We start from the raw sequence: 23458 nt of genomic DNA, 5'->3' as shown, positions 1-23458 counted from the left end.
GCCCTAGAGGCAGGCAGGCCGGCGCGGCAGCCCGCCAGGCGCTCACCCCGCCCCAAACACACAAGCCGCGCACGGACGGCCGCACGCCGCAGACAGGGAGCAGCTCTCGCGTTGCTTTCCGCCCCGCCGCCCATGGCGAGCCTGTCGTCGCCGCGTCTCCTGTCCTCCTTCCTCGGCGACCGCCTCGCGCTCTCCGGCAGGCCGCTGCTCCTCCGCTCCGCTGCCCCAGGTGCCTGCCCGCCCCCATCTACCGCACGCACTGCCACTCCGCGGCTGTGCCCCTGGTTTCATCGCGTTGGCCCAGAGCAGAAGTTCGCTGAGATGGCTCTTGCTTGCAGGCAGCAGGCGGGTGACGTATCAAGCGACGAGAACGCTATGCAACTTGGTGGATATCCTATTTAACAGGAGGTCAGCTTTAATTTCCAGCACACGCATCATATTTCCTGCTCCTGGTTTGTTGCATAACTGTACAGCATCTAAGCTGCTCTGAAGTGTTCCTCCTGGGCATATGAGACCAATAATTTGCTACTAGTTTTACTTGTCACTCAAAGTACACGAATTCTGGTTTATAGAGTTACTTGTCAGCTGAAGGCATACCTGATTGATGTAATCTAATGTGACTGACTGACTGACTAACTGACTTTCTTTCTACAAATATCGTTGCGTTGTTTTAAGTTTACATGGGCAAAAAAAAGGCTAAGGAGTGATTTAATGCTTACACATTTGCTGTAGAATTAGAATAGCCGTACTTCCAGAGATTGAGATTAATTAAGCACTATGAAATTTCAAAAATCTACTGACCTTATGGAATGTGGACCATGTCTTAAATTTGCTGCAAAAATTATGGGTACATCATGGCCTAAGTGTCATTTATGTTTGAATCGCACATGTGGGTCCACAATTAAATGTATTACTGTGACATAACTTTCATAGAAGTCGGGATGATGCACCAGAAAACAACCCTAGACGCCTGCATCCTGGGAAAGTATCTCCACGCCTTAGTGTTCCCAATCATATACCACGGCCTCCATATGTCAATTCTCGTCAACAAAGACCTGGTATGAATAATGGACCTGAAATACATGATGAAAAAGGGATCGAGTGCATGAGAGCTTCTGGAAAGCTTGCTGCACAGGTTTTGAAGTTTGCTGGGACTCTTGTAAAGGTAATGTCATGTTGCTAAAACAGTTTGATTTTTTCAATCAGTAAACTATTGTTTCCACTAGATAAACTTCATTCCATTCAACAATTTTTAAAGTAGAGTACTGTTTGGCCACATGTTTGATGTTTCCTTCATAGTGTTAAGGCATATGAGATATGACAGAACTAAGTTATGGGCAATAGCTCATTTTCCCTTGTAAATCAGACTCATTTTCTCTGGTATGGGTAATAATTAAGTCTTGTTGTGCCATTTGTTTGGTGTCATTTATATCTGGAAATATTGAAACAGGTAGCACTATAGTAAGCACTAAGCAAGACAGTTGGTTTTCTTTCCATCTGCTCTTTGCTATTCTTCAACTTAATATATACTTGGGGACTTGAGGTCTAAGATTTAAGTGCCAGAGAATGATTTTTATCTTATTGACAGCCAGGCATAACGACTGATGAGATTGATAAAGCAGTGCACCAAATGATAATTGATAATGGAGCATATCCTTCACCTCTTGGTTATTGTGGATACCCAAAGAGTGTCTGCACTTCAGTGAATGAATGCATCTGTCATGGGATACCAGATTCTCGTCCCCTTGAGGTAAGCCATCCAAAATCCAGAGATAACTTTGAGTACATACAGAAAAGTTACAATTAATCTTCATGGCAGGATGGAGATATCATCAATATTGATGTTACTGTCTACCTCAATGTAAGTCGCTCACAACTTATGCCTACCAACTGAAACGATTGTTTTTTCTCTTTGAAACTTTTGTGCTTCCATCAAACAACAAGTCAACAACAACAACAAAACCAGCAAAGCCATAGGCCTGTTTGCTTTAAAGCCTGGCAATTGTGCCTGTCGCAGGCATCCGTCCCCGCTGTCGGATTTTAGACGCCTGGGGTTGGATGGATCTGCCTGGCCATGGAACCCAAACCAGGGCTTGAAGTAAACAGCCCTTAGTCCCAAGCATGTTGGGGTAGGCTCTAAACTTTTGTGCTTCGATCACAAGAAATAAAATATCTGTGCTTACTTCACTGTCATCAATGCTTTAGATTTTTTTGGATAAACTTTGTAATGATTTTCTCAAGAGATATCTTGTTCTTTTGATTCAATTGCACAGTCATGCACGTCCCTTCATTTTTCACGTCACACAGTGTATATTTGCATATGTCTATATCCGTTCAGTCCATCTGTTTATTGATATGGACTGCTGCAAGTTTGATCTTTTAATGCATATGCACTTACGTCCAGTCCATTTGTGAAATGCTCCATTGCGATTCTATAATTTTTTTTCCACATTCTAGGGTTACCATGGCGATACATCTGCTACATTTCTCTGTGGTGATGTTGATGACGAAGCTAAGAAATTAGTTAAGGTGATATCAATGGTCTCTGGTGATCAGTTTTAACTTTTAAGTAATCAAGTACGATCAAATTGAGAATAGTGATTTGAAGAATGCAAATCTAAATTTAAGAGATCTAATTGATGATAGAATATTAGACCAAGTTACTATTCATTGTACAGTTTCTTGGTTACAAGGAAATTCTTGCAGAAGTTTGTCTTAGCAAAAAAGCATCGTTTGCTATGATGATTCATGTATTTTTTCCCCAAGGTGACAAGAGAATGTCTCGACAAGGCTATATCAATTTGTGCACCTGGGGTGGAGATCAAACAAATTGGTAGAACTATACAGTATGTAAACGGGAAGCTCTGTCACTGGATTTTCACATGTGCTTGTATCTTTTCATCATTACTTTTCTACGGCGCTGATTCTTGATCTATTTGATTAGATTCTGAATAAGTTTTGCAAACTTTCTGTAAATAAAATCTATATATTGCCACCATTTTAGTTATGGTCCATCTATTGCAGAACATAACTTGAATTTTGACCATAATGAACAGCAGCAGCAACAATAAAACCTTTTATGCCTAAGCAAGTTGGGGTTAGGCTAGAGATTATTTCTGAATAATCTATGCTCTTTAACAGACGCATGGAATACTTTTATTATCTTTATCTTAAAAAACAGTATACAGTTTATCGATAAGTTGTATTGTCTTAAATTGTATGTGTAACAGATCTGATAATCAAAATGAACTCTTATTCCTTCTTTAGACTTATGTCATTGATTCGTTGACATGTTGTTTTTCTCCATGATTTCAAACTCACAACTACCGTTCTTACGACACTCAATCTTTGAAGGGATCATGCAGACAAGTTCAAGTTTGGTGTAGTTCGACATTTTGTCGGCCATGGCGTTGGAAAAGTTTTTCATGCTGAGCCTGTTGTGCTTCATTTCAGTGAGTTCCCCACTTTAGCAAAACATCTTTTTACTTGTTGTCTCGTCTCCTATCTATCTCAAGGTTCTAGTTGCACTTTGCATGATATTAGGTTGTAATATCTGTGCCATGGACTCTGAAATTTGCAGGAAACAATGAATGGGGCCGTATGATGTTGAATCAAACATTTACTATAGGTACACCTTTCCACAGTTTGCCCATGTTCTATTGACCTGTGATTAAATTTGCTGCCCTTGTTCTATCGACCTGTGATTAAAATTTCACATACAGTTAAACCTAGAGATATAACATTTTTTTTATAAAAAGTCAGTACATTATATTGTGTTTCTTTCAGCCCTGATCTAAGATCATTGCATTTGGTCACTGTTATCGTTCTACACATAAGTACTAGCTTTCTTTCGAGTCTTGAGCATATTTTTATACTATACTGTCATCTAGTGTTTTTTTTCCCTGGCTAGTAAACATATAAGAGTAGAATAGAACTGTTAGTTTAACTGATATTCACTCAGCAAGGTAAAGCATATGAAGCTAACAAACTTCATCCCGTTTTTCTATCGTTCTATGTCATCAGAGCCCATGCTAACCATAGGGAGCATAAACCCTGTCATGTGGTCCGATGACTGGACCGCAGTGACAGAAGACGGCAGCTTGTCAGCACAGTTCGAGCACACGATACTCATTACCGAAGATGGCCCGGAAATATTGACACAGTGCTAACAATGAACAATTGATAGTCGGCTGGCGAGATCCTGCATTTTTATCGGGACTAATTGGTCCAACTTAAACTCTGATGCAAAAATGGCAAACTCACGTTGTAATCTCGGTTCATCGTTATAATGACATATCTGTAGAAATTGTGCTATTTTTGACGTTAAATCTGAGTGTATGTTTTATTGGTGTTTGGTTGAGATGTCATCAAGCGGCCGAGTGGTTGCAAGTAGGCCTGACAGTTCTGATTTGAGTTGGTTGGTCGCTGGGATTGCCGAAAGGCATATCTCGCCTCATTTGTTAGGCCAAGCACAGGACCTTTGCTTGGCTTACACTTTTCCGCGAGTGATTGACCAGCTCGGTCACCCAAAATGACAGAGATCAGGTAGGTTTGTGCTGTTGCTTGTACAACCGTAGTAGTATTAACTTTATTCCGTATTACTGTATGACGGGCCTGTATCTGAGATTCTGTTACCTTCTGACTTCTGACGCAAGTTAACTAAAGCTTCCAACATTAAACAAGGCACCGATTTGAAATAGAGAATACACCCTCGCTAATTAATTGTGTGTTTACTAATCACAGTTGCTAATGATTACACAAAAGTAATCAAATACAGTGAAGTCCCTTCGCTGCATTCCTCCTGTCACTCTCTGCGTCGGCCACAGGACACCACAGAAAAACCTAATCTGACAAGTGGGCCACAATGCTAGCATCAACAGAGGCCCCACGTGACAGAGGCAGCCTGAAAGCCCCAACAAAAGGATTTGCTTCATATTCCTAGTAGCTTTACCGCCGCCCCAGAATTTCCCCCCCTTCTTCGTTTGCGGAAAACGAGAGCGCCCAAACGAATTGCGAAGTCTGAGGCGCCGTCAGATTCCAGAAGTTTCCATCGCCGTGACGATCGTGCGTAGCCTGCGCATTGGTCTGGTTGTCGGCGTCGGTCGAGTCGTGGGGTGCGCGGTCGTGCGAGATCGAGGCGGGGAGCTCGCGAATCGGAGGCCGCGGGGCGCAATGCCGCGTCGGTAGGGATGGCGGAGGCGGCGCCATGGCGAGGGGCATAGCGCGGGCGGTGTCGTTCGGGGGCCGCGCCACCACGGGGTGGTGCTCCTACCGGCGCGTCACCGTGGCCGTCTGCCTCGGCAACCTTGTCGCCGCGTTGCTCGTGCTCCGCTCCCTCACCGCCCCCGCTTCCTTCGCACCCACCGCTCCCAACCGTGAGTGGAATCCCTCGCCATGTTTACACCTTCGGTTTACTTTCTGTGATCTGACTGGGGTGTTATTTTGATCTTTTCTTCAGGCGTGGAAGTGGTACAGTATACGGAGGAGCAGATTAGGAGCGTGGAGGAGTCGATCCGGATTCGCCGCGAGGCGGAGCCGGTTGAGCTCGTTCTGGCGGTACTTCCAATAGACAACCCTTTTGAAAATTTTGTATGCTGTTGATAGATTGTTTAGTTCCTATTACTTACGATCTATTCCACTGAAATTATGAATGCGTAGGTAAAGAAACTGCGGAAGAAATTTGCCCAGGAGGAGAAGCGGCGACGGGAGGAGCTGCCACTGGTACTGAAGCAGAAGGTTTCTTATGATATTGTGCGGCGGCTGCACGACTTGGGGGATAATGGCAGCCTCGCGGAGCAAAGAGGTATTCTGTGTAGAGCTGTTGTTTTATGTATAAATGACATTGCGCTCTGTATGTTTATCTTATCTCATTGTTCGTGGCCCACTTGCAACGGGCCTATTTTGACATCTAGTAGTGACCCCAAGAGAAGTGTTTTTAAATTTCTTAGTGCTTATCAGTTCAAGTTGCACTTATGACCCATGCTAAATGCTCTTGCCTGAGTGGTTCTTTGAGCATATGAAATTATGAATTAATCTGTAAAGCAAAAATGATGACATAGGAGGTCCAATGAGCTAATGGTCTTAGTCGTCTGGCACAAGCGCTCCTTCAGTCTCTGCTTAGTTTCTTTTCACTATTTTACTCTAAATGTGAACCCTCTGGCTTTACGCTATGCATGCTTCCTTCTTGCTTTTGCAGCATGCAAGATCTAGATTGATTTATGACCAAACCACAGAGTATTATACAGAGTTTGAAGTATTTATCTCTCTTTTACTAATGTATGGGCATATGGCAGAAGTGGTGGAATCATGGCGTGTTGAGAAGTTAAAAGACATCAAAGTTGCATCCACTCGGAATCAATCAAATTTGGACCTATCTAGTAAGGAAACCAGTATGTGACCATAACTTTCTATTTTTGGTATCTTTGGTGCTTCTATATATTTTGTTTCCTCAACTGTAAAACTTGAGTTTGGTCTTACCCTATAGGAATGTTAAAACGAGCCCTGGAGTTCAACTGGTATATGCTTATGGAGGATATTGGCCTTTGGATACCAGAGGAAGTCAAACATACTGTACATGATGATAAACCTGAAAATGAACCAGAAGGTTTGTTCTTATATGGTCATGCAATGTGTTTGTGTTAAACTATTGATTTGTGATGTTTAGAGCATTGTACTTATTTGATGAGTTGATTAAAATGGAACTTTTGAATCGCCCGAAGAAATATTTGATTTATGATTTCCAATGTTCTCTACTGTTGCAGAAGAAGAGATAGTAGCAGGTCCACCCTTGTCCCCACAATGTAATGCTGAGCTACATACAGATTATGATGGTGCTGCAGTTAGATGGGGTTTAACACACCATAAAGAATCTGCTGCTGATTGTTGTCAAGCTTGTCTTGATCAAGCTAAGAATGCCAAGCCAGGGGAATTGAAGTGCAATATATGGGTTTATTGCCCATCGGAATTTGGATGCTTCTCACCAGACAAATATGAGCATAAGCATCAGGAGTGCTGGTTGAAACAGGTAGCGCATGTCTGTTTTATATGTGTTTTGGCAACCACTGCAGCCCTTTGATTTTTGGATAATTGTTTAATGTCTGATTCTTCATGATTCCTTAACTAAAGACCTCAGTGTTTTATGCATTTTGTGTGTATCACACAGGTTAATTGTTATTAGCAGTATGGAAATGAGGTGATATTGTATATTACTTCCCAGTTTAAAACTGCTGTACTTTCCTATAATAACTAGAAGGGATTTGAATAGCAGAAGCAAGATAAAAACATGATGCTGTTGCACATTTGCTGTACTGTACTTTTATATAGCCATTACAGTTTCTGGCTATGATTTCAGAGTAACCTTATTTTTTCCGCAAGCTTGCAACTGGTTGAAGTTTGTGGACTCATGAGGTGCAAGTTTATCTCATTATTAGCTAAGATATGCGTTTTGTAGCAATTTTGGTCTATTCTGAATGATGAGTTAGGATGGTGCATGGACAAGTTAGTGGCGCATTGGTTTACAGTCTTAGATTTATTTAAGCTAGTATTCGTTTAAAAATCATTAGTCATGGTAACAATCAATTTTGGGTGGATGTAAATGTGCCTGTTATTCCTTATTATTGTGCATAAGTTTGGTTTATGGCTGCATGATGATTGGGCAAGTTGATTTGTCTTGCTACATTAATAATAAATTCTTTGGCAAAGCCATGTTAGGTGTTTTCTATACAAGACTAATATTTTGCTCAAACCTCTGGTCACTTGCTTTTGAATTTATCATGTGGAAGTACATGCATAAGTCATTTCCGCTTCCCTCACAAATATATCTCACTTAATGATGGTTTTTGCTGCTGCTTGCAGGCTGACCACCCTAAACTCAACTTCAAAGACAAGTATTCAGAGCCTTACAGAGATGCTCATCCCAATGCACCTGTTGTCGTGCCGTGGATGTCTGGTGTCACCAGTGCATGAGCTACCAGTCCCCCAGCAGCTCAATTGAGACTCCTGCTGATCCAACTTAAACAGACAACCATACAGCTTTTCTTTTTCCTTTTGCGACTATACTCTTTTCTTGTTCTTCTTTCTGCCCCGGTATATACAATGTAAAAGTAAAACTTAGCTTAGTCGACCTGGCAGCGAAAGTTTTTGAGCGATGCTTGTTGGGGTACACAATTGGATTTGGTGGTGGTTAATTGAATTCAGTGGTTCACCTATTGGTGATCTTCCAACTCTCCTCTGATTGATATTGATGTTATCAGTTCACGGCGATGCTCATTTGTGAATTCTGATATCTACCCTTCCCTGAAGAAGCTACAGACGCCCCTGAATTCCGACGCCTGTGTACATCACTACTGTCACCAGTAGTCCACGTTGGTCGGTTCAAAATCGGTCGGTTGATAGCGCTGCAGGCAATCAGGCTTCAGCAGCCTGGGCTTGCGTGTGCCTGTGTGGTCGGTTCCCCACTTCCCAACAGCCTCTCTCGCGTGGTCTCGTCGGTTCTTCCTCACCGCTTGCGCTACTCGCGATCCACCAAACCATGTCGAGCGGGGTTGGCGGCGGCGGGCGGCGAGGGTGGAGCCCGTTGGACGCGATCCGCAGCTTCCCGTCGACACCCGAGTCGCTCATGTCGCAGATCGACGCGGCCATCGCCTCCACCGAGTACGCCCGCGCCTGCGCCCTCCTCGACCCCGCCCCAGCCTCAGCCTCCTCGCAGCCGCCGGCGCAGCCCGAGACGGGGCCCGAGGGTCAGGGCCCCCCTCCGGCCTGCTACGACGCGAAGGTCGCGGACGAGGCGTACCGCGCGGCGTGCGCGGCGCTGGGGGCGGGACGGCCCGACGCCGCCGTGCGGTCGCTGCGGGCGGCGCTGGCGAGCTGCCCGCCGGACAAGGCCGCGGCCGTGGCCAAGGTGAGGTCCATGCTGGCCATCGCGTCAGCGCAGCTGCACAAGCAACAGCACCAGGCCCAGCAGCAGAGCAGGAAGTGAGCCAGTGAGGTCGTCCCACTTCGTCGTAGCTGCAACTTGCTGATGTAATTACCGCGATATCTCATTTGGGCATTCGGCCATGATCAGATGCACTAATCGTTCAGGTTAATGCATCCTGTTCCATTTGCAGCCATGTATGTGGCCCATGTCATGGAAAGGGAATCCTGTGTAGTGCCACTGCCATCTGCCCGTCTAATAAACAATTCGCTAGCATTCGTTACACAGGGTGTACTTGATCATCTGAGCAAAATCTCATCATCTCTTCAGTATGTTCTGTCAGAATTACATGTACTGAATCCAGCATCAATAGCAATCTTGCATACAGTGACACAACGCTTGTCCACACACAGTTCTTGCCCCTAATGTTGCACGGTGAAAGAGAAACCATTGTGAATCATTCGCTCTGCTGCAGTCATGGACACGGCAACCAAAAACCCAGTTGTCTTTGATGATTTCTAACGCTTGAGCAATCTCCTTCAGACTGCCTCTTCAAAACCAACATTATCAATGTATTTATAGGGAAAACAAAAAGGAGAGCAGTATCATGCAGAAATCTACCAAAGCTCAGCTAATTTACAGTGCTAAAGCTCAACCTCGGCAGTTTCTCCAATGTAGCATGTGCTAGGAAAACCCTGGTCATGTTCGCCTACCTTCCGCGGCAACTGGCAACGTGATGCAAAGGAGGATCAGAATTCAGGCATGCAATCGCAATGTGATGCAAAGGACGACTCGATCCGCCCACGTTCCCACCGAAGACGCCCTTCTCAACACAAAGCGAGGGCCGCCGATCACAGACGTGGCGTGCTGAGCAGCACCAAGCGCTCAGCAGTCAGCAGCACCAGCAGAGCAGGAAGCCGCTTACATGATCACTTGCTCTGTTTGGACAAGCTTACCAAATACCAGTACTGTAGATGTATAACCAGATGCATTTCTATTTACATAGATACTAGCAAATTCGGTGGGAAAGTATGACCCAAACGTTCATCGAAAAAGTGTTTCCTAAACAGTTTGCTATTATCATTGAACTGGGTGTATTAATATATGGAAACCCCAACAATTTGTGAAAATCTCATCATCTGTTTCTGTATTGTCTGAATCATTGTGTACATCCGAATTTTTAGTCAACATGGGAAGACGCTACATCTATGTGCTTTGGTCCTACCTCTGCACTAATTATTGACTCCAAAAATTGCATGGGAAAAGAGAAGCCAAGATTCAGCTATGATCATGGTCGTAGAGATGGTGCTCTCACAATATGTTACATTGTCAGACTTGCCATTTACTGCTGTCTAGTGAAGGCCTGTCGAAAAAACACCTCCGACTAAAACCCTTATTAAGGAGCGGTGGACCTCACAGGCACTTCTTTACTTCGGGGAATACCGGGTTTTCCTTATTTGCAGCCTCAACATCATCTGGTGATGCAACGGCAACCACGACCCCGTTGTCCTTGATGGTTTCAACAGCATCAGCGAACTCCTTGAAATCCTTCAGACTGTCATACAAAAAGCAATACAGTTTAAATACAACTTGACGATCCAATAAGCTGAAAAAGAAAAAAGTATGTCGTTTGGATCATGGATTTGCCTACCTTGTTGATAGTATCTCTTCACGTCTCTGCTGGCGCTCCTCATCCGTGATGCCCAGCAAATATCTCATTAGGCTGGAAAAGAAAGCCATATGCATGTTTAGCACAGCTACAAAATACTTATGTGCTATGATGCCACACTAAAGAAAGAACTAGTCAAGTAGTCGTCATTGGGAACGTGGTACGGCCCACGTTCCTTGCACGCCGTTCCTGTTCTGGGAACAAGGGAACAATCTCATCTCCGCAGTGGGAAAACCTTTCTTAAGGAGTGTATCAAGTTCCTCGATCCCCGTTCCATGACCCAATGACTCTAGGAACTTCGCGACTATGGAACTAGTTTTGTTCATGCATGTATGTTCATCGTATTTTCATAAAACAATCAATATATAACAAAATGTATCAGAAACAAGTGTTGTCACATCTACTAAGAAAATAAATTTCGACTCAACCAATATGACAGCCAGCAGCAAAGATGTGTTCAGCAGTCCAGGTGCACCAGCTGCACGAACTATTTCCCCAAAACAAGTTACCGATTTACTAAATTTTAGTTATTCTAATAATCATTTTAAAGCTTTGGCCTACTGCACTGTCCATGAACAGGCCTATGAGTGACAAGATGCCAGTTGATAGTACATCACTATCATGTTTTGATCAAAAACACCAATGATAAAGTATATCGTCGATTGTTGGTTAATTTGTACCATCGATTGTTGGCTAATTTGTATCATCAATCAATTGCTGGTTAATTTGTGCTGGACAAGGACAAGAAGTATGCAGCATAAATAGAGGCTTACATACCTGCTGTAACCTTTAGCATCTGGTAGCTGGTAGGCGTCAACATCGCCTATGGTTCCAATAATTGCTTTTGTGAGTGCATCATCATCCATTTCTAGCTCTCTGAGGAATCTTGCTGTCTCGTCATAGACCTCAAGTGTTTTAAGTAAGTTTGGATCACGATATGATAAATATGAGAACACTCCTGAAACAGTAAACAATATTTAGCACTATGTGAATAGTTTACCATGCAGAAAGCTTAACACATAACTATAATGATAAATATGAATGGGCAACGGGACATTTTTCTTATTGTTTTACCAGTTACATATATGGAAAATGTTGAAATAACAAGTCAGCAAACAGAGAGAGAATAGAACCTGAATGGTTGTCAAAATCACAAAATCCTCCATATGCACCACCGCTAACTCGAACACGATCCCATAGCCATGTATTGCTTATGTGCTTTGAGATGACATAGGCGCTTCCATTGAGCTGGTATCCAGTTTGGTAAAGGTTTCCAGCTTTTCCAACATAATTAACCTTCAACAACAGATAAAATGATATTGAAAATTTTCACTATGCCAAACTGCCAATGAGTAATAATCTCTCCATGATTGCTGAAAGCATTCAGACAACTAGCCATTACCTGAGTTGGGACAACAATGGCTTCATTCACAGAAGGTAGCCGAGAAAGCCATGGATCACTTCCAAGGGATGGGTTACTTGGGAGTGAATCAAGAAATTTGGCAATATGTTGGCTTGATTTTTCAAGATTTTTCCAGTCACTTGTTAGGTTGATCAAGCAACCATTCTTGGAAAAGAGTGATTTTCTCATTTCCTCGAGTGAAGATGATATGCTGTCCCAGTCTTGATCAATCTTAGTTTCCAGGTCCCGCAGATACTCAAGATAACTGCCAACAGAAACATATAAATAAATGAATATCTCACACGGCAGCGTGTTGATAAGAATTATGGCTACTAGTGTAGAAGACAACTGCACTTCTTACAAATGGCTTCTCAAAGCACTGAAAGCAAAATCCGTCACACAAAAGAAGAAACCAAAGAAGAAGAATAAACCAAGAAACCAAATCATAGATGCAGGCTACAGTAGTCTAGCACAGAACACTCCAGGTATATGCATACAGGGTGGTAATGATAAATTCCATTCTGAGAACCAGCCGACCTGACAATCCACATATGTGCATAAATAACACAGAGAATCTTACCTAACACCACCCATTTGTTCCGAAATCCATCCAGCTGCATTTAACTTAGCATCCATTCTAGCAGCTGCTATGCCATGGCCACTGCCCCTCAATCGATTCTGTATTGGACAAAGCATTAAATAACCAGATCAAAGCCAATGCTTATGACAATATATAGCACAAAGATGCCAGTTTAGTACCTCCATTCTTGCTTTACTTTGAGAAACAAACTGCTTGAACCTCTGCTGTTCTGTGAATTGAACATCTTGAAGAATGGTGTACATCTGAAATAACAGAAAAATCATTTATTTTCATTATGTAAATATGATAGCAGCAATTGCCTGACAAGATCAGTTCTAGTGCAAGTTAACAAATTAACCAGCAAGCATGTCTTCTACACCTGGCAATCTGGCATTCCCTCTGCCAATGGTCTACATACAACATTATCAAACACATACCAGATTAAACAAATCTTCTACTCGTGGTGCCATTGCCTTTCCCCGAACGATGATGCGAGTAAGAGGATCTTCTTTTCCCCTAACCGATGACGTGAATGGGTAAACTGATATGCCTCCAGTTTTTCTACCAATTAATTGATTAAGTTGCACAAAGTCCATGTCTTTTGTGCCCATCTCCAGTAAGGATTGGCTGGTACACATGCTCATAATTAGTTCGATAGCCATATAATATGAAGGAATATCTTCATGATAGATCAACAGCAATGCATCAGTCAACCAGCTCACCAGAACAATGGCAACAATTGCAGATGTTCTTTCTTCATCGAACCCATATCAAATACAACCTCAGAGTAGACGACATCATTGGTGAAAAGATCATGTTGCAAAACCTTGACACCGTTTATCTCTCCAACCTACATGTGTTTCATTTACCATCAATTTGTAGTCTACATACGAAACAGTAAAATGAAGAAAGATAAAGAAATATAAACCACCCAGTAAAAGAAAGGTAACTAACACTACTCATTATTTTAAAATATAAACCACCCAATACATATCCTGAGAAAAGTATTTATGATATACTCAATTGGTAACTTTTGCTGAGAGATAGAAAAGCATTCAGCCTGTATTAATAAGTGGCACAAAATTTCTTACTGTGCAGGGTAAGGAGGCATATGGTACACAGAAGTTAGATTTGGCTGGTAACTGTTAAATTTTCCTAGAAATTTTGGGCTATCCGTTAAAAGGACTTTTTAAGTTCACCACATTGTCACATTAACTCTTTATTTAGGTGAAAGTTTCAGAAAATGGGGAATCTGAAAAATTCCACATCACACAAATTGGCTACTAAATAACTTTCCTCATTACCAAGTTGTACTAATAACTTCTGGCCAGTAGCCCAATAAGTGTAACTCCCATCAAGGTTAGATTTTTCATAACAAGATTATATTTAGTTTAGCACTAAGCTGCGCAGACTGCTGATTTCTTCAGAAACTACATGGAAAACTAAGAACTAGGAACAATCCAAATAGAACACTAGGGTAGGTTTCATTATTTTCTTTTTCTAAAAAAATCCAGAACATTGGCCAAATATGTCACAATCAAGAGCCAAAGAACTACCTCAATTGGTACATGAATAGGCTCTTTTGGGATATCTTGCAATGACAGACTAGGGACAGCCTTGAGAGCTTCTGGAGGATCTGGTGTTTCTTGTTTTTCCTTTAGCTCCTTTGTAGCACGTGCCAACTCTGCAAGATCCTCCTGAGTCATGCTAGCTTTCACTTGTTTTAGGATCTCTTTCTCAGCTGCTTCATCACGTGATGATTTCTCTGGATCAGGCTGCACATTGAAGGTTTAAATTTGAAATATAATATATCTGAGCCACAAATAAGGCTAGCACGGTGTACACTATGAAGCGAGAAGTTCTCTACTGACCTGCATTTCAACAGTGACACGATGCAAATTCTTCAAAATAAATTTCTCAATGAGCGGTGAGAACACAGCTTTTGACCCCTCCTCTGCAATTCGTGCTTTCAATTGCTGTAGTGGCTGTTCATATTTCAGAGGCTCAAAAGGGTCCATATCATATATCCATTTCCCCTGCATTTTTTTATGAAGTTGAAGATATTACATGAATACCTTCAAACATATGGGTTTCCTTAAAATGAAAATCATGAGATAGTTATTCATACAATCGAACGAAGCATCAGTGACAAGCCTCGAGGAAATGACCCTGTGTTGTTCTCCCGAAGAGAAAATTCGATCGTGTTCATGGAAGCCTCCACCGCTTCTGTTGCAAATCCTTCCTCTGCCAAATTATTCAAAGTTTGCATAACCAACTCTTCAACTTTTTGAATATTATCCTCTGATACACCTTTCAGGCCTATGCTAAATTGTGGTTGAAGGAGCTCATCCTCAACACCACCTCCGACAATAGCTTCTCCTAAACCACTCTCAAGAAGAATCCTTCTAAGCGGTGAAGCTGGAGTCCCCAGCAATAGATGATCCAGGAAACCAAGTGCAAGCTCAGTTTCTACATCTAGTGGCTCCTCTGACAAAAGCCAATTGATGCACACCATATATTTCTTTGTCAAATCACCTTCTTGACCAGCAGGGTATTTCTCTATGATCCTCACAGGTTCTTTGAATAGCCTCTGTGGCCAAACCTTCGATTCATTAGGAGCAGGGCTGGCTTCAAACTGGTCAAGGTATTCTACAGAAAAAAAGGGGAGAGAAAAGGATAGACATTTTAAGAGGGATAAGAAACAGGAAACTTGGAGGATCATGAAAAAAGTGGTTAAAAAAAACACCAGCCATGCGAGTACAATCAGTATTTGCTTTTAGATTTGCATCTTACCACTAAGCACGCGTAGCCGCTCTTTTGGGTCATCATCACCATAGAACCAGATTCTAGCATTGCTTGGATGATAATACTTACTATGGAACTCCTGCAAACGAGCAAGACATACAAGCAAAGAGTGAAAACTAAAATAAGTAATTAATAGCTAACTAAGCAATCAATATTAGCTTAGTGCTACTCCAAAATATATAGATATTTTTTGTTGGTGCTAGAATGAAATCTGGTAAGGCGATCTAGCACTTGTTTTTTTATAAATCAAAATGAAAACCGCCAATTATTAAAAGTAACTCTAATCTAAAAGAGTTAAGGGCCCAAGTAATAGCTAACAGCTCAAAGCCATGAAGCACTGCATTGCTGGTACAAAGGATATACAAGCAAATGGCATAGTAAGTACCAATAAGTGAGAATCCAAAATTTGGACCCAGATTGATAACAAACCTTGAATTCTTCAAAAGTAAGCTTTGGGATTTCATTTGGGTCCCCACCACTATCAACACCATATGTGTTATCAGGGGAAAGTGCCTGCAGAATGTTCTGAAAAGTTAGTCCTTGTACTTGTACCAACTGGGAACAATAAGATCAAGAAAAGAGAGGCCATAAAAAATGCCTACGAACAGAAAAAAAAACACCCAGGTATATTAGCACAAACAGATAAAATGGGAAAGAATCTATCAAGGAAGCATATACTAATAAAGTTACTGCAACCTACTGTACTAAAGCCTAGAATAAACCCAGTTTAAACAAGAAAGTAGAATGAATACAGGGGAAATGCAAGATCTCTGGACCTAGGTTCATTGAATGCTTAGTCAAGCAACTCATCAGGAAAAAAAATGAGAGCAATATACCAACCTATAGGTCTGGACATGGTCTCAGCTGGTAATGATAGTACATAAATTAACTAAAATTCAACTGATTATATGGTAAAACCATCATAGTTCAATCTCAGCAATAGATTAAGGTAGTAGAAGGGCCTGATCATGTTATGCCCTTTGACAAGGAGATCTCAGGTATCATGTAAAGGATAATAAGAGATTTAATCACATTGCAATCTCCTAAAGGCTAGTGAAATCGAACAAGATGCCAAGAAATTGAACACCGGAAACATTTACCTGTTGGGATACACGTCCCATTATGTTATCAGGTTGAGAGTAAACTCCTTTCATCTCATTGAAGACGACACCTAAAATTGTTAAAGGATTATATTCGAAAGCATTTTGAGTGACAAGTAACGTCACATGTAAATTTGCTTGCTCTATTAAGTTAGACTGAGCAAACAAACCTTTGTATGTTATCTCTTCTTCAGGGTTGTCAAGCTCATAGTGCCAACCTTCTTGTTGAAAGGTTTGGAAGTCGTCAACACATTTAGGGAAAAAGACAGCATCAAGGTATACGTCTACCAAGTTGTAAAAATCCTGGAAAGCAACCAAGTGTACATGATAATGTTAAACAAAGAGTTGCTGAATAAATGACGCAAGCACATTTGTGGTCATTAGGTCTTACCTTGGTGTTTGTTGATGCAACCGGATAACATGTCCGATCTGGATATGTGAATGCATTCAAGAATGTATGCAAACTACCCTTTAGGAGCTCAACAAATGGTTCCTTTAAAGGGTATTTTCTTGATCCACAGAGAACGCTATGTTCAAGGATGTGGGGTATGCCAGTAGAATTTTTCCTGGTAATAAAAAAAAACTTCTTTAAAACACCAAAATAAGGGCCTGTTTAGATCCCAAAACTTTACATCCCAAAACTTTTGGCTGTAAACTTTACATTCAAGTAGGTGTTTAGATGCTTCCCAAATTTTTTGGTCTGCAAGACACATGACACGGGTCCCCAAGCAAGTTTACACAGTTTTGGGGCTCCAAGGTCCCAAATTCCAAATCTTTACAGCCAAGTTTACAAACCCCTGTTTAGATCCATTCTTCCAAAAAGTGCTCATTTCTCCAAAAGTTTTGGCTGTTTGGCTGCATCTAAACAGGCCCTAAGCTTGCATGCAATGATTCATTCTTTCACTATATGTGCCTAGGGCCGGCTAGGTCATTATTGTACAGCAAATCCTATGTCTAATAGACACTGGAATACTAATTACCATAGACAAAACAAAGAAACAAGGATTAACTGCACTTACGGAGGCGTACGGAAAACAATGCCAAAGACTTTATTCTCATCATCATTTGACACAGACATCACTTCAGCACCTGTCTTCTTGTGCTTGTAAAGAACAGCGGTTGATTTGCACTCATCTATAGTCTGTTCAGAGACCTTTTCAAATCCGAGCTTTGCAGCATACTCATGTACGTCATCTGTATCTGCTTATGTCAGAAAAAAGAGGTCACATATTTGATAAACATATGACCTTGATTTTTTGAAATAACAAAAGATTGTGGTTTGAATGATGGCTTCTTTTCAAGTACTAGCATTATCAGCTCCAGCAGTCTCATGTCAATAATATGAGCAAAAATCACAGAGCAAATGCATGATTTATGTGCCAACCAAAAAATCAATCATGAGACCTAAAACAGTACACAAAAGGGAACCCCACCATAGACTAACCATCATTTTCATTCCAAACCAACTATGCAGTTCGAAGTGATAGAACACATTGTCTCCATTTGTTTCGGCAATTGCAAGTAAAATAGCACACCTCACAACCCTTTCCGCTACAGATATAGGTTCAGACAGAAGCAGTTCTGTTCTCACCATAGGGCACAGGTGAGGGCGAGGTAGACACAGCGGGGGCGGACAGCCTCCGCGCGAGCTGTGGCGCAGCGGCCGGCCAGTACCGGCCGGAGCAGTGCAGCGGCGCCGCCGCGGCCAGGAATCGCGCGCCGCCGCGGGGCAGAGCCGAGTAGCCGCGCGCCGGGAGTGAGAACGAGGACGTCCGGCGTGCCAAGGATGAGGCCGCGGCGGTGGGCACGACGACGGACCTGCCCCTGCGGCAGCGGTGTAGGAGGCGGCGGCCTGAGGTGCGGAGCAGCGCCACCCGCTCCATGCCGCAGGTGTCCAGCTTGCCGGTCTGCCTCTGGACTCTGGAGTTCTGGATTGGGAGCCTGGGGCGGCGTAGGTTGTTGCTGGGAAGGAGTGGGACTGCGATTAGGCTTTCGGTTCGTTCCTGGGCTGTCCCGGTAGCGAGGTTTTTGCTTGGGCTTAAAGAAGCTGAGGAGGAGAGGAGAAAAATCTTCGATTTTTGTCTCGCTCTTTTGAGTTTTTTTTTCCTGATGGATTTTTTGATGGCTGGGATTGTTCGATTCAATTTCGTTGGCTGATGGTGAGTTGGTGTGAATTGTGGTACACGCAACGTGTTTGGGAAATTTGGCGTCTTTTGGACGTGTCTTCAGCGTGGACATTGAAGGGATGTAGAGTTTCGCAAGCTTTGTATTGGCTGTTTTGAATTCTACCTTTTCCAAATACAATGATCTCATATAGAATTAATTCTAGATACCATTTTTATTTCATTTCATTTGGCATGGCTAGAATTTCGGCTCTCTTTGGAGAATATTTTTTATAGAAAAAAAAAACTCGAGTTGGGCCTTCCAGCCTCAACTACACCGTCAAAGCCAGTGTGTAGGCCCATGCCAGTGCTCCTGCTCCTCCGCCAGTTTTTACTTGAAGAAGGCAACCCCAAACCAAGAAGGCAACACTTGCTCGTATCCATTAGTCTCCGCCACGTTCCTCGTATCCACCATTCCACCTCTTGCGCCTTTCGTTTTCCGGCTTCCCTCTCAAAACCTCTCCTCGCTCCTCGCCGCGACGTGCATCCTCCGTAGACCGTACCCAACGCGATGGAGGTCATGTCACCGCGGCCGCCGCAGGAGTTCCTGCTCGACAACGCGGCCGCCGGCGCCTACACCCCAAAGTCCGCGATCATGAACCCGTTCGCCTCCACCGACGACGTGGCGGCGGGCAACCCCTTCTTGGCCACCACGGCGGTGACGGCGCCCCCGTCGCCCAACCCGTTCCAGCAACTCCCTCCCGGGGCCTCCGACGCCGACCCCTTCGACCTCTTCCAGCACTTCACCAGCGCTCCCACCAGTCCGGCGCGCGCCGCCGCCATATTCGCGCAGTTCGACAGCGTCAACGGCGGCGGCGACAAGGACGACGACGACGACGGGGGGTTCCAGCCCCGCGTGTCGTACTCGATGTCTAAGCCAATGGTCACCTCCACCGTGCCATTCGACTGGGAAGAGAAGCCAGGGAAGCCCAAGGCCGAGTTCGCCGCGACGGTGGAAGCGGGCGAGATGGACAACGACGCGGACTTCGACTTCGGCGTCCTCCTCGACAAGGCCTCCGCGCAGGCGCAAGAGCTGACGACGGCCGACGAGCTCTTCGACGAGGGCAAGATCCGACCTCTCAAGCCTCCGCCGCGTTTACTCGAAAGCGGCAGCGTGGGGTCCTCGCCACGATCGGCGAGGTCCGTGATGTGGTCTCCCCGGCTACGGGGCCGCCTGACCGGGCCTGGCAGTGCCAATGCCAGCTTCGACCCTTTCGCCGCCGCGCTGACCAAGGCGGCCAATGCCCCCTCCCCTCCTGGCGCCGGCGGCAAACACGACGCGGGCGGCGTCGACTCAGCCTCTTCTCGCATGGTTCCCGGCGCTGCCACGCCCCCGCCCTCCACTCCTCCGGTCACCAGCAATGGCGGCGGCAGCAGGAAGTGGCGGCTCAGAGACCTGCTCCTCTTCCGGAGGGCACCCAAAGGACGGACCGCCGGCAACATTAGCAAGGACCCGGTGTTCAAGTACGCGCCGGTGCAAGTGCAACAGCCGGTGAAGACGGCGAGCGCAGGAACAGGACCCGCGGCTGCCAAAGGCGACGCCTCGGCCAGCAAGCACAAGAAGCAGAGCAAGAAGGCGGCGGCGGCGGCAGAGGGCGGCATGCCGATGCCGCAGCGGCAGAACCTAATGGGTTGCGTCCGGCTGCACCCAGGCCTTCACCGGCTCACCAAAGGGTTCCACGGCCACTCGGCGCACCTCGGCGGCCGCGGCGCCGCCAGATCGACGACATGAATGAAAGGGTAAACGTTTCTTGGATCAGCGATAGCCGTTTTTCGTCGTGGCATTTCGCCATTTGCTTGCTACCCAGTGTGCTGTACCGTGTACAATTCGGTTCGTTTTTTTTTTTTCAGTGTTCTGTTTGGCCTTCGGTTTACTCTCTGCCGGGATGTATTAAACGACAATGATAGAAGAGATTATGCAATACTACTACAACTGTCGCTTGGATTGCTTGAGACGTGCTCCATTGTATGTACTATGGAGAACACCAGCGCCGGCAGCGAGAGCCGTGACCGTGAGCGAGACTGGTGCAGAAATCGCCGGGCGGAGGTGAGCTCGTCGCGTCGGCAATGGTGGTGGTGGCCCCGTCCGCCACTCCACGACATAATTGTTGTTAGGTGACTCGATCCACGACGTGGTCTGAACACGCGGAGACGCCAACCGGTTGTTCTTACCGACAGTAGTCGAGCAAATTGGTGTCGTGCAATGAATCAGGAATCTAATCTAATTAATCTGATATAGGTAACTTTCCTTGGGTAAACATCGCTGTAAAGTCAATTCGATCATTAGTGTTATTCGCTGATAAATTATGTTGTGATCTTTGGTTACCTTCAAGCCGAGCACAATATAATCCATACGACACTTGTTGTTGAGGAAAGTACGTACGTGCTGGTCATGTTCTGAACTTGTGCGCGTCTGCATCACCACACACATAATTGACATGCGTATCAGAGATCACTTCACAGACACAGATCACACGTCTTAACCGCTAATGATGCGACAGTATATGACCACCTGAATCGGATTGTATATTTTCGCAGAATTATTTGACTGCCTGCCCTGACATTCCATTCCGATCCATTCCTCTCACCCGGGTCAAACACAACGTGCCGATGTCACCCCAATCCAAGCCACGAACAGATGTTTCCCTGCCCGGGCAACCACCGCGCCCTTTTTTTTAGTGAAATGAAACGTGCAACGCATCTTCTTCAACAAGTCGGCACAGCACGTACATATATACACATGAGGGTTTGGTTCGGATGAATCTTGCACGATGCAACGTTGCGGATCACGACTCACGAGTCACGAGAAGGCACGTATGTTTCAACCAAATGATGGGTTCGTATACTGTTAGCGTTATGTCCTGTTTTTAACAGGGACGGCAAAACTTTACTGATAATTTTGTTAGATGAGAAAAAAAGATGTACAAATATGGGGAAAACTGTCAGGTTCTAACTCCGCAACTAAGGTCTTGTTTAGTTCTGAAAAAAATTAGTTTAAGATACTGTAGTATTTTTATTTTTATTTGACAATTATTGTCCAATAATACACTAATTAGCCTAAAAAGATTCATCTCACAATTTACAGACAAATTATGCATCGTTGGGTAAACATAGGTTGCAAAATCATCGCCTCTAACCCTTGATTGGCCATGTATACTTGATTTGCTCTCCGTGACCAACTGACCATCGATAATGAGTCCATAACTTGTAATTTGGGAACTATGTTGGCTTTTGTTTTTTGTTTTACATACAGTTGTACCATGAACTCGAGTTATAGGGTCAGAGTTTGGTGTACTATCCCGTATTGCCCTATGCTCTATGTTATTCACTTCTTTTACCTTGCTCCATAAATTGATCTTAATCAATGTTGATGGTCAAAGACTCATTTGCCTTTTGCACCACCACGCTTCATATATCATTAGCCTCAATGTCCTTTCATCTTGCAAGCAACAACACCACCTACTCAAATTGGCAGCCCATCTACACATTGTCTCGCGCACAATAGAAAATAAATTACAGATTGTATTTTTTTTAAAATACACATCAAAGAAAATCATATATGAGCAGATCGATCATTCTCTTGTCTCATGTCTTGTTTCTTTTGACTTTTCTATGTTTCTCTAAACCAGTCGTACTAAAGAAATGATGTGTCCATTTTCATCAAAGGATCATGTTACAAACTTTTTAAGTCAACTTTAAACTCTTAACAAAGGTTTGTCTTTTGTTATCTTGAATAATGGAGGTGGTCGGTGCATAATAGGTATAAGGTATTTTGGATTATTTCTTTAATAATGACAGAAATAGGTACTAGGTAATCTACTAATATTTACCAAAAATTGGAGCCAATTCTAATAAATTGGAGCTAGTAGAGTAATCCCTCCTACCAAAAACACATGACGTTGCTATCAGTTAAACCTCCGGTTGAAAACATCATGTATTCTTTTACTCAAATTATTATTATTATTATTATTATTATTATTATTATTATTATTATTATTATTATTATTATTATTATTATTATTATTAGGTACTTATAAAAATATAGCATGAATTTGGAAAACTATATATTAATAAAATATATCAAATTATTATTTATAAAAGTATAGAATGAATTCAAAAAACACCTAATATATTGGTAATATACTAAAGAGATATCATTAAATTAGGGTGTGCTTGTTGGAGATCCAAATTATTGTAGAAACATAAAGAATGTTTCAAAATCCAGATTTTGTCCATAAACATTTCAGATTGTATATCGGAATCACTTTGTCAAACTGTTTGGATACTAGGTTGGATTAGATCCACAAGAATATTAACATATAGCCTTAAAATCATATATAAATAAAAATATGCTTAAAAAATTCTAAACTTTTGTTTACAAATAACAACTTAAACGCGAACTTAAACTCGTTGCACTGAAAAAGAATTATAAACTTTGAGTGACTAGATTGTTTCAATTTTACATCAAAACTTAAATTATATATTCTACTTCCTCATGGTTTGTGATTTTCTATAAATGAAATATTTAAATACAACACATATCGAAACTTGAACTGTTATAATATTATTTTTTTCCTGTTATAACACACGCGGACAACGTCCTTCTGGGATGATAGTTGGCTGACATGGTGCCATTTCTAACAATTTCCCATCATTGGCAAATCATAGTGTCAGACCCAATATCACGGTACACACACCGTTCTAACATATGGTCTTGGCATGCACCCAAGGCCGCGACTCTCTCGAGACGCGTCGCCCAAAAGACACTTTGGGCTGTGTTTAGTTCTTCAATGAAAAAATTTCGTGACACTGTAGCATTTTTGTTT

At 43.2% G+C, this 23458-nt stretch overlaps 5 protein-coding genes across 8 annotated transcripts; 4 read left to right on the top strand and 1 right to left on the bottom strand.

Moving 5' to 3' along the window:
* Positions 44 to 4360, top strand: LOC8078911 (methionine aminopeptidase 1D, chloroplastic/mitochondrial). The gene is made up of 10 exons (XM_002454548.2): positions 44 to 229; positions 339 to 408; positions 934 to 1165; positions 1589 to 1750; positions 1820 to 1861; positions 2458 to 2529; positions 2767 to 2846; positions 3355 to 3452; positions 3581 to 3628; positions 4024 to 4360. Exons 1-10 carry the CDS (start codon positions 133 to 135, stop codon positions 4167 to 4169), a joined length of 1047 nt encoding a protein of 348 aa, XP_002454593.1. The 5' UTR covers positions 44 to 132; the 3' UTR covers positions 4170 to 4360.
* Positions 4878 to 8222, top strand: LOC8078910. Of its 4 annotated transcripts, none has more exons than XM_021459087.1 (7): positions 4878 to 5375; positions 5459 to 5556; positions 5659 to 5803; positions 6297 to 6377; positions 6485 to 6604; positions 6762 to 7024; positions 7855 to 8222. In XM_021459087.1, the coding sequence occupies exons 1-7, from the start codon at positions 5207 to 5209 to the stop codon at positions 7963 to 7965; spliced, it is 987 nt and encodes a 328-aa protein (XP_021314762.1). In that variant the 5' UTR covers positions 4878 to 5206; the 3' UTR covers positions 7966 to 8222. The 4 variants fall into 4 exon arrangements, with proteins under 4 accessions (XP_021314762.1, XP_002454592.1, XP_021314761.1 ...); XM_002454547.2 differs by having other exon boundaries at positions 4881 to 5375; positions 6297 to 6389; XM_021459086.1 differs by having other exon boundaries at positions 4887 to 5375; positions 6294 to 6377.
* Positions 8379 to 9301, top strand: LOC8075189 (sprouty-related, EVH1 domain-containing protein 3). The gene has a single exon (XM_002454546.2). It carries the CDS (start codon positions 8531 to 8533, stop codon positions 8975 to 8977), a length of 447 nt encoding a protein of 148 aa, XP_002454591.1. The 5' UTR covers positions 8379 to 8530; the 3' UTR covers positions 8978 to 9301.
* Positions 9971 to 18495, bottom strand: LOC8078909 (presequence protease 1, chloroplastic/mitochondrial). The gene is made up of 19 exons (XM_021459084.1): positions 18062 to 18495; positions 17490 to 17670; positions 16862 to 17036; positions 16641 to 16773; positions 16471 to 16541; positions 15800 to 15883; positions 15359 to 15449; positions 14694 to 15214; positions 14437 to 14601; positions 14122 to 14340; positions 13288 to 13415; positions 13003 to 13192; positions 12745 to 12828; positions 12566 to 12663; positions 11986 to 12250; positions 11717 to 11879; positions 11361 to 11541; positions 10566 to 10637; positions 9971 to 10469 (listed from the first exon to the last, which is right to left on the bottom strand). The coding sequence occupies exons 1-19, from the start codon at positions 18351 to 18353 to the stop codon at positions 10328 to 10330; spliced, it is 3255 nt and encodes a 1084-aa protein (XP_021314759.1). The 5' UTR covers positions 18354 to 18495; the 3' UTR covers positions 9971 to 10327.
* LOC8078908 lies at positions 18995 to 21012 on the top strand. The gene is made up of 2 exons (XM_002454545.2): positions 18995 to 20372; positions 20484 to 21012. The coding sequence occupies exon 1, from the start codon at positions 19144 to 19146 to the stop codon at positions 20362 to 20364; it is 1221 nt and encodes a 406-aa protein (XP_002454590.1). The 5' UTR covers positions 18995 to 19143; the 3' UTR covers positions 20365 to 20372; positions 20484 to 21012.

The sequence above is a fragment of the Sorghum bicolor genome, chromosome 4 (assembly GCF_000003195.3).
Source record: "Sorghum bicolor cultivar BTx623 chromosome 4, Sorghum_bicolor_NCBIv3, whole genome shotgun sequence".
Lineage (NCBI taxonomy): Eukaryota > Viridiplantae > Streptophyta > Magnoliopsida > Poales > Poaceae > Sorghum > Sorghum bicolor.
This window is presented reverse-complemented; position numbering and strand designations above follow the sequence as displayed.

Excerpts from the sequence above, each read along its gene's own strand:
- LOC8078911 (XM_002454548.2), top strand. The coding sequence starts at position 133 with ATGGCGAGCCTGTCGTCGCCGCGTCTCCTGTCCTCCTTCCTCGGCGAC. Across the intron at positions 1,166-1,588 it reads TTGCTGGGACTCTTGTAAAG|CCAGGCATAACGACTGATGA; the intron begins GTAATGTCATGT and ends TCTTATTGACAG. Across the intron at positions 3,453-3,580 it reads GCCTGTTGTGCTTCATTTCA|GAAACAATGAATGGGGCCGT; the intron begins GTGAGTTCCCCA and ends TGAAATTTGCAG.
- LOC8078910 (XM_021459085.1), top strand. The coding sequence starts at position 5,207 with ATGGCGAGGGGCATAGCGCGGGCGGTGTCGTTCGGGGGCCGCGCCACC. Across the intron at positions 6,390-6,484 it reads CCTATCTAGTAAGGAAACCA|GAATGTTAAAACGAGCCCTG; the intron begins GTATGTGACCAT and ends CTTACCCTATAG. Across the intron at positions 6,605-6,761 it reads ACCTGAAAATGAACCAGAAG|AAGAAGAGATAGTAGCAGGT; the intron begins GTTTGTTCTTAT and ends CTACTGTTGCAG.
- LOC8075189 (XM_002454546.2), top strand. The coding sequence starts at position 8,531 with ATGTCGAGCGGGGTTGGCGGCGGCGGGCGGCGAGGGTGGAGCCCGTTG.
- LOC8078909 (XM_021459084.1), bottom strand. The coding sequence starts at position 18,353 with ATGGAGCGGGTGGCGCTGCTCCGCACCTCAGGCCGCCGCCTCCTACAC. Across the intron at positions 17,671-18,061 it reads GCCCTCACCTGTGCCCTATG|ATACAGATGACGTACATGAG; the intron begins GTGAGAACAGAA and ends TGACATAAGCAG. Across the intron at positions 12,251-12,565 it reads GAACAAATGGGTGGTGTTAG|TTATCTTGAGTATCTGCGGG; the intron begins GTAAGATTCTCT and ends TTCTGTTGGCAG.
- LOC8078908 (XM_002454545.2), top strand. The coding sequence starts at position 19,144 with ATGGAGGTCATGTCACCGCGGCCGCCGCAGGAGTTCCTGCTCGACAAC.